The sequence below is a fragment of the Phasianus colchicus genome, chromosome 2 (assembly GCF_987193195.1).
Source record: "Phasianus colchicus chromosome 2, bPhaCol1.hap1.1, whole genome shotgun sequence".
NCBI classification, from domain to species: Eukaryota; Metazoa; Chordata; class Aves; order Galliformes; family Phasianidae; genus Phasianus; species Phasianus colchicus.
The window spans coordinates 49380395-49396778 of record NC_143437.1 but is presented as its reverse complement, the minus strand read 5'-3'; the positions used below and the strand labels follow the sequence as shown (position 1 = coordinate 49396778).

General features: G+C 38.0%; 1 protein-coding gene across 1 annotated transcript; it reads left to right on the top strand.

Moving 5' to 3' along the window:
- The first annotated feature begins 3250 nt into the window (after window positions 1–3250).
- Window positions 3251–16234, top strand: MTRF1L (mitochondrial translation release factor 1 like). Its single transcript, XM_031611854.2, has 7 exons — window positions 3251–3820; window positions 6239–6318; window positions 7532–7712; window positions 12781–12944; window positions 13769–13886; window positions 15664–15800; window positions 16031–16234. The coding sequence occupies exons 1-7, from the start codon at window positions 3523–3525 to the stop codon at window positions 16232–16234; spliced, it is 1182 nt and encodes a 393-aa protein (XP_031467714.2). The 5' UTR covers window positions 3251–3522.
- The last annotated feature ends 150 nt before the right edge of the window (window positions 16235–16384 follow it).

Here is a 16384-nt window from a genome sequence, read left to right as displayed (position 1 = left end):
TACTTTAGAGGCAATGTTCTTCTCACTTTCCTAGGACTAAACACAACATACTCCCATTGCTTTTGATGGGTCCAAAAGGTTTTACAGTTGTGTAACTAAGTGGAATCTGGCCCCAGCAAACTTGGCTCCAACCAGCAAGCTACTCCTTGGTGCCAGCTCTTGCTGAAATGGCTGCTGCCGAGGCTGCTCTGGCTCTACACAGTAGCTGGTAGGAAACAGGTATTAGTTTATTTCCTGGGGCTTATTTTTTCCTTTATTTTACTACCTCTCTCTCTCTTTTTTTCCTCTTAATTTATTGAACATGCTTCAAATAGCAAGTTGGGGAATTTTTTAGTCATTCTTTTTACTTGAAACCTGTGTGCTTTTTTTGGATATATAAGAACAATTTAACAAACTGTTTCTTAAACTCATTTGGTTTTGTAATTTATATAGAATTCAGGAGATGATTAAAAGGGCTATTCTCTATTCCCTATGCAACTATTTTAACTGTTGTAGTGTTTGACAAAATGGGATCTAAAAAAAAATCTGCAAAGTGGAAAACAAATCTGTTTACAGTGGCGTTGCTGACTATCCTACCATATTCAGCACTTTTAAATATTGTTATTTATGAAAATGTAGTTTAAAATGCAAGACAAAGTATTTATAAATGTTTCTTTTAATAAATAACTGTTTTGTCTGAAAGTGTTATTGTGTTATGACAACTTTATTCATGTTGGTTAGTTACTTACCATTATGAATAAAACATTCAATTATTATACTGATAGAGTAATAGCTATGATGTTTACAAATCCTGAGGGGGGGGGAAGTCAGTGAGAAAGGACTGCCTCCTTCTACTGTGAAATACTGTTAGAAGAATGATTTTTGCTGGCTTTTTTTCTTAACTGGAATTTAACTATGGTCCTACATATGTCTAGTATCATGTAATACCAGTTATATTTACTGTGATACTAAACATATACAGCATCATAAATGTATATACTTACATAGTGTAATTTCAAGTCGGTTGGTGTTTGAGGCACAAACATTTGGTTCACACATCTAAACAATGTGTAAGACAAAACTGCATGCAAAAGCCTTTACGAATGTAGACTTACATATTCTTAATGTTACTATTTGATGGTGACCTGCTAGTCATAAGCTATCTTTATAAGATATTTCACATAGGTAGAAGTTCTTGTCAAAAAAGACAAGTCATCCTTTCAAGGACATTTTTAAAGCAAACTGTGTGGGCCCTAAAATATTACCTGGATTTCTAGCTAAAGATTCCAAAACCTGTATTTGGAAACTGTTACATCATTTTGAAAAATATTACACCAGTCTTCAGTGTAATACTGCAATGAAATCACGTTCAGAATTTCTTGTCTTAAATCCTCTATTTGGAGGGGTTTATAAATTGAACATAACTTGTATGAAGTTTCTTTCTTGGAGCAAATGCTCATATTAAAATGATTAATAGACATTTCATTTATCAGTTTGGGTTTCCCAAAGTTTTATGAAAAAATGGATATAGTCCAAATGGACAACAACTTGTGCCATAACATGATCTCATTGCCTGTCATGCAGTTCTTTGAACACAAAATGTAAAACAGTCAAGCTATTAAACTGATTTATTGTGCATGCAGTGTACAATACACTTTGAAAAACTGCCTAAATACACTTATTCTATAGCCTGGAATAAAATAAGTATGTATTTAACTTGTATTTCAGTTTTTCATGAGAATGTATATAGCACTATGGAATGTGAGTTACGTTTTTCATAATTTTTGTCTGGTGTTTGAGCTTTTCTGTCAAGTAGAGCACAATGCCAAATAGACACAAATAAGCAGAGCATGTGGGTACACTCGTAAGACCCTTAGGTTTTGAAGATACTTGAGTATATGTTGTATTTTGCACACATTCAACTTAGTGATGTGCATCTGAGCTGAAAGTGGTTTGAGATGCCCAGGATAAAATAAAACCACAGAGAACACCAAAAGTATCTAAGTTAGCTTGAAGACACATATGTATGGAGGAGACCTCAGTGTCCACAGGCCAGTCCAGGCAGGGCAGAATACCCTGGAAATGCATCCACAGTGTCTCAGACTCATCCAAGCATCAGTGGAACCCACAACACCCCTTCACAGCACCACAGAATCAGTGACTCACAGAGACTTGATAGAAATCACACATTAATTATATCCACTTTTAAATTAAAAGTATGCAGAAGTGTCTGCTAGGCTGCGATCTAAACCAACAAAATACAGTAGACCTTCATCATATCTTAAATAAATGGGGTTTGAACTGTCACTTGATGCCAGACTTGCATCAATAGTGAACACAACGACCATTTGCCCATGAACAGCATATAAAAGAGGTGAGAAGGCCTTTGTAAGAGTAGCTGGCGGGTTTACTGCATTAAGGAGCAAGTTTCCATACTCAAAACATTGCTGCAAAAGCCCTTTATGTGTCTTCCACACATTACTTTGAACCATGTCTAACTACCAACTCCAAAACACTGCTTTGTTTGTAGATGCCCAGAAGCACCCCTTTGGAGCAGCTTGGGATACAGCTGCAGCTGCCCAGCCCTGTTCACCTCTGTCCTGAGCACACACTGCAGAGATGAAACTTCAGTCCTCCTTTCACACCTCAGACCTCAGGGCTTTGGCAGCAGATGTGTTTTTTGCAAGACAAAAGAACAACCCAGCAGTGGCACCAATGTGAGCTAGAAAAAGGATTACATTAACTGTACTTTTGGGAAACAACTACTCAGGTGTTATGCCAAAAGCCGGGTTTTGCCCCTTCCTTTATCCACAGCCTGTCACTCAGTGGAATTACATCTTTCCATTTAAAATAGGGACACAATCCACCCGTCACAACTTGGGGAGCTGCATGGGTGGGTGGCAGTGGTTTGCGGTCACTGGGACCCACAATAACCAGGCTGCACTGTGCACCACTGCCCGGCTTACTTCCACATCTACTTCCAGTAAGTTAATTCTACACTACTGTCATAGCATATTTTGTCACAGAGCTTTATTCAGAGTGGTGCATTGACACTCATAACGATGACGATTTATTCACATACAACGATGCGGTTACTGCTATCCCACCAGGGTAGTTCACTTGTGAAGTACGGTTATGTCCTTCTGTTAAGACACATACAGGAATGGAAGAATGGCGAAGATCTGACTTTGACGGCCGGAACATAAACTACTGCCTAATAAAGTTTTATGGCCAGTTGCATATTTTTTACAATAACCCATATTCTTCAGTGCACCTTCCGAGCTCAACTCAACGCGACCCAGCCCCCATGCGCGCACTGTCAGCGCCGGCCAATCAGAGAGCGCCTTCCTCCTCCACGAGACGAAGGGAGCCGAACCCCTTCGTTCGTTTCCGCCACCGGAGCCCCGATGGCTGATATCGGGGCCGAGTCTCTTCGGCAGCTTCCGGAAACCCGGAAGGGAAACAGCCGAGCGCCTTCCGTTACCTCCGGCGCGGTGGGCTGCCGAAAGAAGGGCTGAGTGCACGAAGCGATCCTCAGCCGGTATGGGGCTATTCTCGCGAGCTCTCCGCGCGGCCCGAAGCTGCCCGGCAATCGCACTGTCTGCCTGCAGCTACCAAGCGGTGTCCGGCAGAGGCAGCGCGGCGGCAGTACGTCCGCAGCAGTCGCGGCGTGGGCTGAGCGCCCGGCCTCGCTTAGACGAACTGTTTGCCATCCCCTCCTTAAGCCGCCTCCTGGAGGCGCGGGTGAAGGGCGAGGCCGGAACGGAGCTGGCGGCGCGGATCCAGCGGCTGCGTGACAAGGAACGGGAGCTGCGAGACACGCGGGAGCTGGCACTACAAGGTGAGGCGCGTCGGAAGGCCTGTGCCCGCTCCCGCCTCTGGGCCGCCGCGACGGGGAGGGGAGGGCAGAGTTTTGCATGGGAGGGGCGTGCTGGAGTCCATGGTGCCTCCACCAGTGGGCGGTGCGAGGTGAATTTGCATAACCCGACGTGATTGGGTGGCCTCCCGGAGGGGGCGGGTGCGGGCGAATGAGTGGCGCTGTCGACCTCTAAGGGATCAACTGCGCATGCGTGGATGTGCACCGTTCCGCGGGGGCGCACCCGGCGCTACACAGTAGTGCTAACAGCTCTCGTTGCTTTGGCTGGAGGAGATGACTAACGTTGTTTGAAAGGAAAATGTGTTTCCTTTTTTTCTCCCCCGTTCATTCTCTTCCGGCATGGAGTGAAAAAGAAGAGAAATGCTTCCATTGGAAAAGTTATTAATTGGCCCAATGCTGTTAGTTTCTGTTATGTGGAAATGGAGTGAAGGATTTTTGTCTCCCTTCTGAGCCCTTCCCTTCAACCCGATGTTGATCTTAAGCGAAGTGACCATAAGGGTTTGGTCGGTCACTGTGAGCACTTCTGCAGCTCATCCTTAAAAATGTTTCCATTTAATAGGATCATAGAATATGTGAAATTGGAAGGGCCCCACAAGGATCATAGAATCATCACAGAATCACAGAATGGCCTGGGTTGAAAAGGACCATAATCATCATCTAGTTTCAACCCCCCTGCTATGTGCAGGCTCACCAACCACTAGACCAGGCTGCCCAGAGCCACTACCAGCCTGGCCTTGAATGCCTGCAGTGATGGGGCATCCACAACCTCCTTGGGCAACCTGTTCCAATGTGTCACCACCCTCCTAATAGGAAGTTTGTGTGAAAAACTTCCTCCTAATATCTAACCTAAACCTCCCATCTTAGTTTAAAACCATTTCCCCTTTTCCTATCACTATCCAAGGATAATCAAGTCCAACTCCTGACTCCACACAGGGCCACCCAAAAATCAGACCGTATCTCTCTTAAGTGATTTTAGAGCTTATTTTACATTTGTGTATTAAAATATGCAACTGTGCTATGAAATAGGTTTGTTCTTCACAATTACTTAGTGAATATCTGATTCTGTCGGCCTTAACGCTAGACCTTGATCAGACAGTAGTCAGTCTAAAATAAAGTAGTAGATGGATGCAGGTGACCAACTTAGTGTGTTTATGGTGTCACAGTTCATCAGCCACTCAGCCATGTGTGCTTCTTGCCAGCTGTAAGTAAAGCATACTTGTTATTGAAATCAATTTACACATGCTTTTTTTCTTTTCCTTCCCTTTTTGCAGAAGTGATTTGGAAAAAAATAATCCCCAGATACTAAATGTGATCTTTAAAGATGACAAAATTTATTTTAAAATGTAGTTAATCGCTAACATGAATCACAGTACTGAAAAGGTGTGTATTTGCTGTGGGGGAACCTTACAGACTCAGCTGTGCACAAAGAGATGGTGGCTGGCATCTTTTTTTTTTGGTCTTGTGCTATTGATTATGCAGTTCTGTCCTTGTGTTCCATGCCCTTTCATTATCTGTGTAATTTTCTCCCTTTGGGGGGTTTATTTTGTTTTCTTTTGGGCAAGTGAGCTGAATTACTACAGGTCAGAGATAGTTTAAACTGTATTTTGTTTAAGTCTGAAGTTTGATACTGACGAGGGAGTAGGAGGAAGGGATATCTTAGCATATTTAAACAGTAGCACAGGAAAACAAGTCTAACAGTAAACGATTAGTGTTGATCAGTCAGGTATCATCTTAAAATTACAAGTTCCTCTTATGTGAGGACTCTTGCATATTTATGTCTTTCAGCAATGTGTTAGAAATTCTGCAGCTGCCTTACAATAACTTCTTACAGATAGAGTACTTGAGCTTACTGCTATGACATTTTTATGTACAGCAGTAGTCCTCTTAATGAAATGTTAACTGTGGGACTCCTCTACCCTTTGATCCTTGATGTCCCTATCACAGTGAAATACAGGAGGGTGTTCCCTGGGATCCTGGGGTGGCTGAGGTGGAAAGGCCCCTCAGGGAATGGCTCAGCCCACTGCCCAGAGCAGGCACACATAGCCCAGAGCAGTGTCCATTTCAGGTCTGCCTGTCTCCAGGGGTGAGACCCCTGAACATCCCTGAGCAACCTTCTCCAGCTTTTGGCCACCATTACAATAAATTATTATTTTTTTTCTTACGCCTAAGTGGGATTTTTTTTTTGTATTTCAGATGTAGAAACATCTCACTCAAACAATAGATAGTTTGTCATTTTTCTAGATCATAACATTAATTACATTTTCTGACAGATTTGGTGCAATTTTGTTTATTTTGTAGTTCTTCACGTGGTTATTTTTCAGAAGGTTTTCTGAGGGTGCCGCTGGTTTAAGTCTGAGGATTAACCATGCTCAAATATTCCAGATGAGAGTGAAGATCTGCGGAAGCTTGCAGAAAGGGAAATCGTTTCCTGTGAAGAAGAGATAGCTGAACTGAAACACCAGGTTAGATTGCCTCTGAAAGCTTGTTATTTCTTTGCCATTCCTAAGTTAACAAAGCCAAGTTGTCCTCTTGTTAAAATAGATATGTATGATGAACTCTTCTCCTTTCCCCCCTCCCAACCTCTGCCAACTGTACTCCTCAACCGGTGTCTGTTACCTAAGGAAAAAAGAAAATGCAGATTGCATGTAGATAGTCTGTGGCTGAATTCTTTTTATCAGTTCATCCTGATGGGTAGGGACTGTAGTTTGTCTCTTCTGGTTGTAACTTTGTGGGCATTCAGCTTGTTATTGGTTAGGAACTTTCAACTTGCATGCTGTGGTTTTGAAAAAAAAAATAGTGTAATACTATGTAACTGCTTTAGACTGCTACCTTGTATAGGTTCTACATAGTATCTATGGATATTTGTATCAAATAGTTACCTTTATGTAAACTGCTAACATGTTCCTAATGCTACTGGCAAACTGGAAGCTGGCTGGCTGTTAGTAGAAATAGACTGTAACTCACATTCTTTATTCCTTTGGCAGCAATAGAGCAGTCATATTATTAAAAAATAGGTATTTATTTATTAGTAGATATTTATGTTATATGCTAAATGAAGAAAGGGAAAGCTAAAGTAGAAAGAGATATCACCTAATACTAGTCAAGAAGGATGATTGAAAATTATTTATAAGTCATACAGAGTTTTAATCAATCCTTCAGAACTATTATATAGTTTTTGGTTTTAGTATTCTGGTGTATCTTTATCCATCAGATCAATAAAGCCATCTCACCTTTAAATAAATAAAAATAATATAGCTGAATTGGTGTTGAAATATAATCCAGAGCTAATATTCTTAGTTCTGAAGTTGATACTGGTTTAAAAAGGAATCTGATGGGAGTGGAAAAGCTTTGTTTTCTTGCAAGAATCATTATATATCCTATGGTGTCCGACCAGTGCAGTGCTTCTAATTGATGAGAAGTTTTGTGGCTCTTGAAAGAAATCTTTTCTTTCTGCAAACAGACACAGGGAGGCTTTTGGCAATACAGCATCCTCCCCTCCCAATTCCTGTGTATTAATTCAGGGATTGCCAGAAGACACTGAGCAGACAGCCCTCTGGAGAGTCTGTGAGTTAATGCAGGAGAATGTAGAGTAGATAAGTTATTGCATGGCATTTTATACAATATCAGTTCTGGATTGAAGGGGGAGATCTTAGATGAGTGTTTTTGCATTCACAGATAGTATTGCTTTTGATTCCTTCAGAAGAAACAAACAGTGATCTTGTCATGGAAGTAACTGCTGGAGTTGGAGGACAAGAAGCGATGCTGTTCACTTCAGAGATATTTGATATGTATCGACGATACGCTGCCTATAAAAAGTGGAAATTTGAAATATTAGAATATTTTCCCAGTGAAATAGGTCAGTAACTTAAAAAAAAAAAAAAAAAAAAAAAAAGGGGTTGTAATTGTTTATAACTTTCTAATTTAAGCTGAAAAATTAATTCTTATGCCATATGAATTTCCTGACTACAGGAAAATAATTTCTGGGAAATTATATTTAGAAGCAGAGATTGAATGTCTGGGTACAATTTTCTTCAGCTTCTGTATTTGAGAGTGATATTCCACTTGAGAAGCGCTATTAAAATAGTAACATACCAAAAAAAAAAAAAAATTCTTTCAGTAGTTTCAAAAGAACAGAAATGAAACTAAGTGCTTGTAGATAAGAAATTCAGAAGGTCATGCTGTTATATTTTAGTTTTATATAACCTGTGTTTGTAAAAAGAAATATATATTTTTTTATTTTATCTTGATATGCTGTTCTATTTACCTAAAAATGCAAACACCTTGTGTTTATAGGTTGGTTTAAAGGCGGACTGAAAGTTCATTTTTTATTATGGGTTTTTTTGGCAGAGAGGAACACATTATTATTTAAAGGATTCTTTGCATTTAATCCAAAATATCTTGAATTTTTTTAAGTAACGTCAGTTGAGGATTGTATAAGGAAAGGAGATGTTTGGATATAGCTCCTGTAACAGCTAATGGATACACAAAGTGAGGGAGTTGTTGAAACTTTGAGAGGAGAACTAAAACATGTGATCGCCTAAGAAAGCCTTTGAGTAAAATTTAACCTATCAGTTTTTCACCTTAATGATGCAAGTAAAAAGAGGTGCCTTTATAAAAATAAATAGCATAAAATAAAGAGCAACGTGTAGCTGAATGCAAGAATAGAAACTGGTGTATTTGGTGATGAGGAGCTGTTAAATTGATTCTCTGTATCTCTGGGAGCAGTGTGTTTACAGAAAGGGGAGCATGGTAGGTTTACATAACAAACAGAGGCAGGAACATTAATTTACTGATTGTACCAGCTGGTGTGTAAATTTGTTTCACAAAAATCAGGCTGCTGTCTCTGCATGACTTTTCTGCACTGACACTTCCATCACTGCTGAAAGTCTCATTTACCAAGTTAATTCAGCAGACAAACTACATACAAAAATTGATCAGTTTTCAGGTGATCCAGTACAACAGAGGGAAAGAGAGAGACTCATGGAAAAAGCGGAAGCAGAAAAATATGACTTCATCTCCTTCCAGCAGTCGAAGGTTCAGTGAGCTCAGGTTAACTGCAGTCTGAAATATGATGGTGTGCATGAGTGGTGGTAGGGACCACGTTTTTTGACAAATTGCTAGTCACAGTTCTCAGCAGCTGAACCTGTTGACAGATCTGCAGCCTTGCTGTTATGCATAGTGTGGTGAGTAAAGCTAGTATATTTTGGTAACCTATATTTTGCTGTGGGTGTAATGTGTATTTTACAGTGGGAATGGATTGGTAGATGAGTGCTCGCACAGTTTGCAACTAGTAGCTTGAAACTATTTGTATTTTCAACAGCATCCTTCTTTATTTTTTGTAGCTACAAACAGTTCATAGTTTTAATTATGTTCTTATTAACTCTTCTGATAAATAGGTATTGATAAAAAAAAAAAAGTAATGAACAACATGAAAAATAATCATTTAAAATTTTTGTTTTAATCGAGGAAAGAAAACTGAGGAAAACAGCTTGCCTGAGAAACTTTGTAGTTGTAGTTGGAAAAGTTAGGAAGTTATAGGATGTAATCCATCAGAACAACTAATCTCTCTTCAGTCAGTACTTTGCCGGAAACTGAACTAGCTTCTGCAATGACAGAAACTTACTTTCTTTTAAAAGCAAATTGAATTAGCATGGTACAGATTAGATGAGTATAAATGATATGAGGGAAAGGGATGAGTTTTCTTTATTTCATACCTCCAGAAGAGGGATTTAAGGAGGAAGTCAGTTTTAATAGGGGCAGTCCCACTTTCTAGCCAGCAGCCAACTTTACATCTCTTCTGTGTCTCTGCTTTAGCAGTTTTGAGGCCGCAGTGCTAATTGGATCAATCTGCTGATTTGGCTTGAAAGCTACCTATTGTTACTGGATAATTAAGGCAGATCAGACTCAACTAGCAGCCCTGAGATTACAAGAGAAAGGGAGCTGTACTTGACTACCTTTTTGGTGAAAGCTTGATTCTTAGATAATGAACACAAACCTGCAGAAGTATTCTTTTCAGTGCCTGAAATTGGAAATCAGAGTCATAAATTAATACATATCTAGCCATTTTTTTCTTATTGAAGCTTCTTGTTTAAAGGGGTTAGATACATGTCAGAACTGTTTTGACTTGCTGAGGGCTTGCCTATACAATGAGATGAATATTTAGGGAAGGAGGATATAAGTTTGCAAGAAAAAAAAACCAGCTTTATTCTTTGTTGCCTCTTACAGTGCATTTCCTCACCATACTCGTTTTTATGAGTCATCATCCAAAACTTGAGATGCTGGGAGGAAGTTGTGAGATAGAGCCACTGTAGATGGCACAGCCACTACATTCCTATACAATTCCTTAGGTCCTGTGTTTATTAAGAAGCAAGTTAAAGATACTCACTGGTATGGCTGGTGGTTATATCCCACCCACACTGAATTCTAATGGACTGCATGAGCAAAAACAAAGTCCTATACTAAAAGCTTCCTCATTTCAAAGAGCTCCAGAATCCAAACAGGTTAATGTTAAGCATGGCTGCAGCTAAGAATTAGTCTGAATCCACTCTTAACTTACGCTATGGACACACCACCAGAAATGACTCTGAGAAGTAGCACATTTGAGGTTTAACATGCACAGTAAAGCACAGTCCCATGTGGTATTATTTATCCACTATTCCTTGCTCTATAGCAGCATGTGGAAACATAGATATCAAACTTTGTTGGGGTCTGAATATAAGGTGACATAAGGAAACTAACAGAGCTCAAGCTCCTTGTTTGTTGCACCTTGGCTTTACAGAATGGAGAGGGACATTTTTAGTTAGAGGCAAACAATAGTCAGTAGGAACTAGCTGTGTTTGACAGGCCTGAGTAATGTTTGCAATGTTAAAAAAAAAATAAATAAAAATGAGTAGGTTTATTTGAATTTCATTGAATTTGACTGTGTTTCTTGATAAACCTGAAGTTACTGTGTATTGGTAATAGTGTATTTGAAGCAATAAGACCTAAATAAATACCTGTCTTAAACTAGTTTCTTGGTCATCTTTTACTAAGCTCCACATTACCACAGTTGCACAACCATTGCTACAGACTTAAAGTCTCCTGAACATATCACAGATGTAAGTGCAGCTCAGATAGGCAGGCTGTACCCGTTGTAGATGTACTAATGCCAGGACAAGTGAGGGAGAAAAGACAGAACATTAGCTTTTGCAATGAACTGCTTATTACATAATTAATTTTGTCTAGAGTGCCATTCAAGTTATTTTTACATCTGATTTGGCTTGGCTTTTTCCTCATGTGCAGAAAATGCTTATTATATCTTTTTGTTGTTGTGATTTTTTTGTTTTGTTTTTTTTTAGTACTTGCTTTTACATCTAAAGGAGCAAGTATGTTTTAATTCTAGCACTGCAAACAAATACACAGATTGCGTAGGTTATATATCTCTTCTTCTACAATAAGGAGTATTTTGTTTATTTGAATACTGTTTGCATAATAATTAAGATTTCATGGCACCTGTTAGAGAGTACCTTACTGATTTAAACTGAAGTTTTTGATGCATATTCTTATTTGTTAAAATACGTGCTTTCGAGTCGTATTTATCATTATGGTTTTGTCTTACAGAATTGGTTGTAGATAATTACTGTAAATGAAGAACTGCTTGTGTTGAGTGATGCATTTGATTAGAAAGTAATATAGATCTCTACAGGTGGTAGTAAAATTTTAGAATTCACAGGGACAAAAATGAGGTGAAAGTAAGGAAAAAAGGCAATTTCAGCTGATTCTGACAAACCTAACTGTAAAAAGTAATATGTTTCAGTAAAGTTAGGAGGAACATTGAATTTCTGTAGAACAAAAACGTTTGCAGTAGTAGTGAAAAACCTGGCCTGCATTCTGGCTGATAACTGACTTCTGTACTGTGCAGTGATATCACATTCTATGTTCTCTTCATCTTTCTTTTTTGTAAAGCTGTTACCTTGTCCCTTAACCTAGAGAGCCTAAAATTGTATTTCTGAGAAGTATGTATGTGCCTCTCATTTTCCTGGGCTGTGCTTTCATGTTGAAAGACTTCATATAGCAATATTCTTTCAAGGTTTTCTCTTTTTCAATATCTCCCATGGCACACCACCTGCTGAGAATGGGATCTGGGAACTGATTTGGATTAAAAAAAAAAGCAGGGTCAGGTTAAAAAAATAATAATAGTGACATTCACTTATAGTGCCATCAGTTCTCTAATCTTTCAAACAGTTATACTAGCACAGTTGAAGGGATTGCACTCTGGCAAACAAGGAGGAGGAAGAATGCCATCAGCTAGTATTGCAACAAACTTTCTGTCTTGATTGTATTGGGTCTTAGTTCGAAAGTTCCAATTCTGAACGTTCTATGCTAACTTTCAGTATGTTGCTGTCAAATGTTTTGCTTAATATGCGGGTAAGGGGGCAGAAGCTCCGCTAATTCTGATGGAGTAAAAAGTTAAAATGAAATGGAAGAACAAAGATGAGGCATAAAAGAGAATGCAGAAGAAGAATTTAAAAAAAAAACAGATGTCCCTTGTAAGTTAAAGACTGACTGTGATGGTTCTTTCTTTATCCATTACATGTTGAGGTTCTCAAATACTACTGGCTTTCAAAACTTGATCTTTACATAAACTTACAATTGGGTCAGATTTCTGTTGTAATTGAAGTATTGTGTGCATGGCTCATAAACAACCTTTTATGTATATATAAAAAATTTAATTGGACTCTGTTAGAAGAACTTGTCCTTTACTTGATATATTGTGTGAGTATGTAAGTTTTGGAGTTGTCTTGCATTTTTGATGTAATTCTACCCAAGCAGCAAAATGATCAATATGCAGTTTTAAGAAATAAACAACGATGCCTCAGTATGCTTGAATTGTAATAACACGTAGCCAATATTGTTTACACTTTTATAACTGTTTTTTATTTAAGGTGGCCTAAGACACGCAGTTGCCAGTATAGCAGGCCTTGATGCTTACAAGTACATGAAATTTGAAGGAGGAGTGCATCGTGTTCAGCGGGTGCCAAAGACAGAAAAACAAGGGCGCATTCACACCAGCACAATGACTGTTGCAATATTACCCCAACCCACTGAGGTAATGTTTATTTTTAGTATAACAGATACTACCATAAGCAATGCTTTTACTTGCCATATTGCTTATACCAAAGTCTTTTCTGTCTGTCTAGTTGTTTTCTCTTAATTATGATTTTGCTTTTTAATCTAAAAGTTTTAAGTCGTATTTGATTGTTTATTTTTGCCTAAGGGAATGAAATAATTTCTATATTTCATCATAATTGTTATCTCAAACTCACTGGCAGTTTATTTCACTGTCACTTGAAAATTTACTGTAGTTGTGCCTTGCGTGTTCAGTGGACGTAGTGGGAAAAGACTGATTTAGTTTAGAGAGGACATAGATATTTCTTTTAGCATCCCTCTTACCTATTTTTATAGTATCCTCATTTTCCCTTTCCAAATTGCATGAGTGACAATTCATCCTTAGCAAATTTGCTTGGTTATAAATAATTGCCTAATAATTAAAACTTTGGATGTTCATCCTAGCAAACTGTCAAAATATTCTATTTCTTCTTCTTGTCCCTAAGCTGTTTCATTAGTTCCTCCCAGAGATCACCACCCCATTCCAGAGTCAACAAAGTCAGTATGTTCTCTTTTACTTGAAACCCATCTAGTCAAGTTCAAATACTGTTTAACTTGTCTGAGGGAGAGTGCAGAACTTTCAGAAGAGGGGGGAGATTAGTACTAATGGATGGTTATCTTTGACTTCCCCAATTTTAAAAAGTGCATCTGAGCTACCACTCAAACTTTAGAAAAAAAAAATTAGTTTGATCTTGCCTGAGTATGTTCTGTAAAATAAACCAACTGTGCATATTTGACTTCTTTTCTTTTTGTCTCTCATGACAGATGGAGCTGAAAATTAATCCAAAAGATTTGCGAATAGAAACGAAGAGAGCCAGTGGAGCTGGAGGGCAGCATGTCAATACCACAGACAGTGCTGTAAGGATAGTTCATATTCCAACAGGTGCTTCAGTTTTCCTTAGTACAAGAACTACACTGTAAAAATAAGGTCATAATTTCCTTTGTACTGTGTTATTTGAAAGAACAGTTTCAAACCTGGGTAACTGAAGAACAAAGTTTTCGTGTTATTTTTGTGTGTGCAGAGAATCTCCATAATGTTGTAAAGAAGATGTCTTGTGCCTACCCTCATTTGTAATAGTTAAGGCCTTAGTAGGTAAGCTATCAGTTTTTTCATTAAGTGTGACACTCATGAAATACTCAAATTAATTTATAAGAAAAAGTTTTATATTAAGCTTTCAACTAATGGAAAAGAAACTGAAAAACAGAGGTTAAAATCTTAGGACGTAGTTTTTTTTGACTGTTCTCTGAAAGAGAGGTTGCTCTTTTTCCTTATTAAGTAAGTAAGTTTTAAGTATCATCCGTTGCAGAGTCTACTTAGGTTGCCAGCTTCCATTTGTCTTCTGGCTCTTTTCCCATGGATTACAGACATAATTACAACACCCATCCCCAGGGCTCAGGTTAGGAAATGTAAGACGGATAAGATACACCCTCAAATGCTACCTGATGTCAGCTATCATATCTTTTATTGCTGTTTCTAAGCTTTTAACCTCCTTTTGAGCAATCCACAACATCTGCTTTGACTTTCATTGCTTTTTAACTTTTCCTCTTCTCCACCACAAACATTAGTCAGGCTTTACAGCCTCAGGGTAATCCTGAGTACACTTTATCTTTGCATATCCAGGTTTTTGCCACTCATTTCTTTGTATTTATTGAATACGAAAATCCACTGCACTTGTTGCATCACCTCAACAAAATGGAAGGTAAATAGTAAAGATGATAGAATTCTACTTAAGATACAGTGACAAAAAGGTACTCAGATTAGAGAAGTTTTGTATTGTTTTGTTTTTTTCCAAATGTGTGGACAAAAAGCAGCAAGTGGTCTTGGCTTTTGCTGAAGGCAGCTATTAGGGTTTTTTTTAATAGAAATATAAAAATGTATTGCAATTATTTCTTGTGGTTATGTGCTAGGGGTAGTGCATAGTGATATTTGTGGGTTTTTTTTTGTTTTGTTTTGCATTTCACCTAATCTGAAATTTTCTTATTTATCTTCATAATCTCTCTTGCTTTACAAATATTCTTTTACTTTCAATTTCTGTCATCCCAAGTCCATTTACAACTCTTCATTGTGACCCCAGAAGTTGTTTTTGAAGTTTCCTTTAAGACAACAAGACTTCTCTTTCATAAATTAATGCTAAGTAATTATGTATTACTATACTGTAATCTTACCAGAGTTATTTATATGTTTCCAAATAGAAACTTAGGTTGTACCATCTTCTTTCTGCATTTCTTTTTCCTGCTATTTTCTCAGGTTGTTCATTTATTGTCTTAACTTGAATTGTATATTTTTGGGAAGAAACCATACTTTTTTTCTGTATATTCTGTAGAGCCACTATCTAGTGTACATTACTGTTATTTTACTGCTAAATTTCCTAGAACTGTGGTGAAAAATTATAGATATCTTCATAAGTTTATCACTTATTTCATTGTTCAATATCCTAAAATAAATTTATTTTCTTCTGCCGTAAATCTTAAAACACAACTCAGCCTGCAGTTGGCAGTTCTGTCTCAAAATGTCATCAGACACGAAGGAGCCTGGACTTTTACCTTCCTTGTCCAAATATACATTTTTTCTCCTCATAATAAAAATCTCTAGAAATTGTAAACTCTTTTTTATATTTCCATTTCCAGTTTAGTGTTAATTCTCGTTATATTTTTGGCAGGGGTAGCATCTGAATGTCAGCAAGAAAGATCTCAAATTAGAAACAAAGAGAAGGCTATGCAAATGCTTTGTGCTAAACTATACAACATCAAACTGGAAGAAGAAACCAAAAAGAGAAACAGTGTTCGAAAGATTCAAGTAAGTTTCATTTTGTGAAGATTTAATTCTATATGAGCGTGTGTTCCTGTGTTCTTTCACAAGTTTAAGAGCAATTAGTGTGACTACTGATGTAGTCTAAGCACTATATAACAAATTCTATGTATTTATGAGAAAGAGAAAACTTTTGTTTTAAATGCTTAATCAGTATTTCACCCTTCCTATAAGAAGGCTTTTAATCAGTGTTGCAACTGATTCTTCTTGTTTGATAGATTGGAACTAAAGGAAGATCGGAGAAGATCAGAACATACAACTTTCCACAGGACCGGATTACTGACCACAGGATAAGCAGATCAGTGCATCATACTGAGTGCTTCATGTTAGGGGAAGAAATGCTAGATGAAATGATACAAACTCTGAAGGAATATGCTGATTATGAATCTTTAATGGAAATTATTTCAGGACATGAAAAATGAGTCTTGCTCTTTGTCAAGCCACGTCTACAGGTATAGATACTCGCCTGCAAAAGAACTCCTTGGAGCACCATTCAGAGAACAGAACTGCTTTTCAGATAATGAAAGCTGGTTTCCTCATGGCTGATAAACAGTATTCTTACTTGTTGAGTA

What these genes read in the sequence shown, in the direction of transcription:
- MTRF1L (XM_031611854.2), top strand. Translation starts at nt 3,523, where the DNA reads ATGGGGCTATTCTCGCGAGCTCTCCGCGCGGCCCGAAGCTGCCCGGCA. An exon ending in GCGGGAGCTGGCACTACAAG is followed by an intron (nt 3,821 to 6,238) that starts GTGAGGCGCGTC and finishes CAAATATTCCAG; the next exon opens with ATGAGAGTGAAGATCTGCGG. An exon ending in GATAGTTCATATTCCAACAG is followed by an intron (nt 13,887 to 15,663) that starts GTGCTTCAGTTT and finishes TATTTTTGGCAG; the next exon opens with GGGTAGCATCTGAATGTCAG.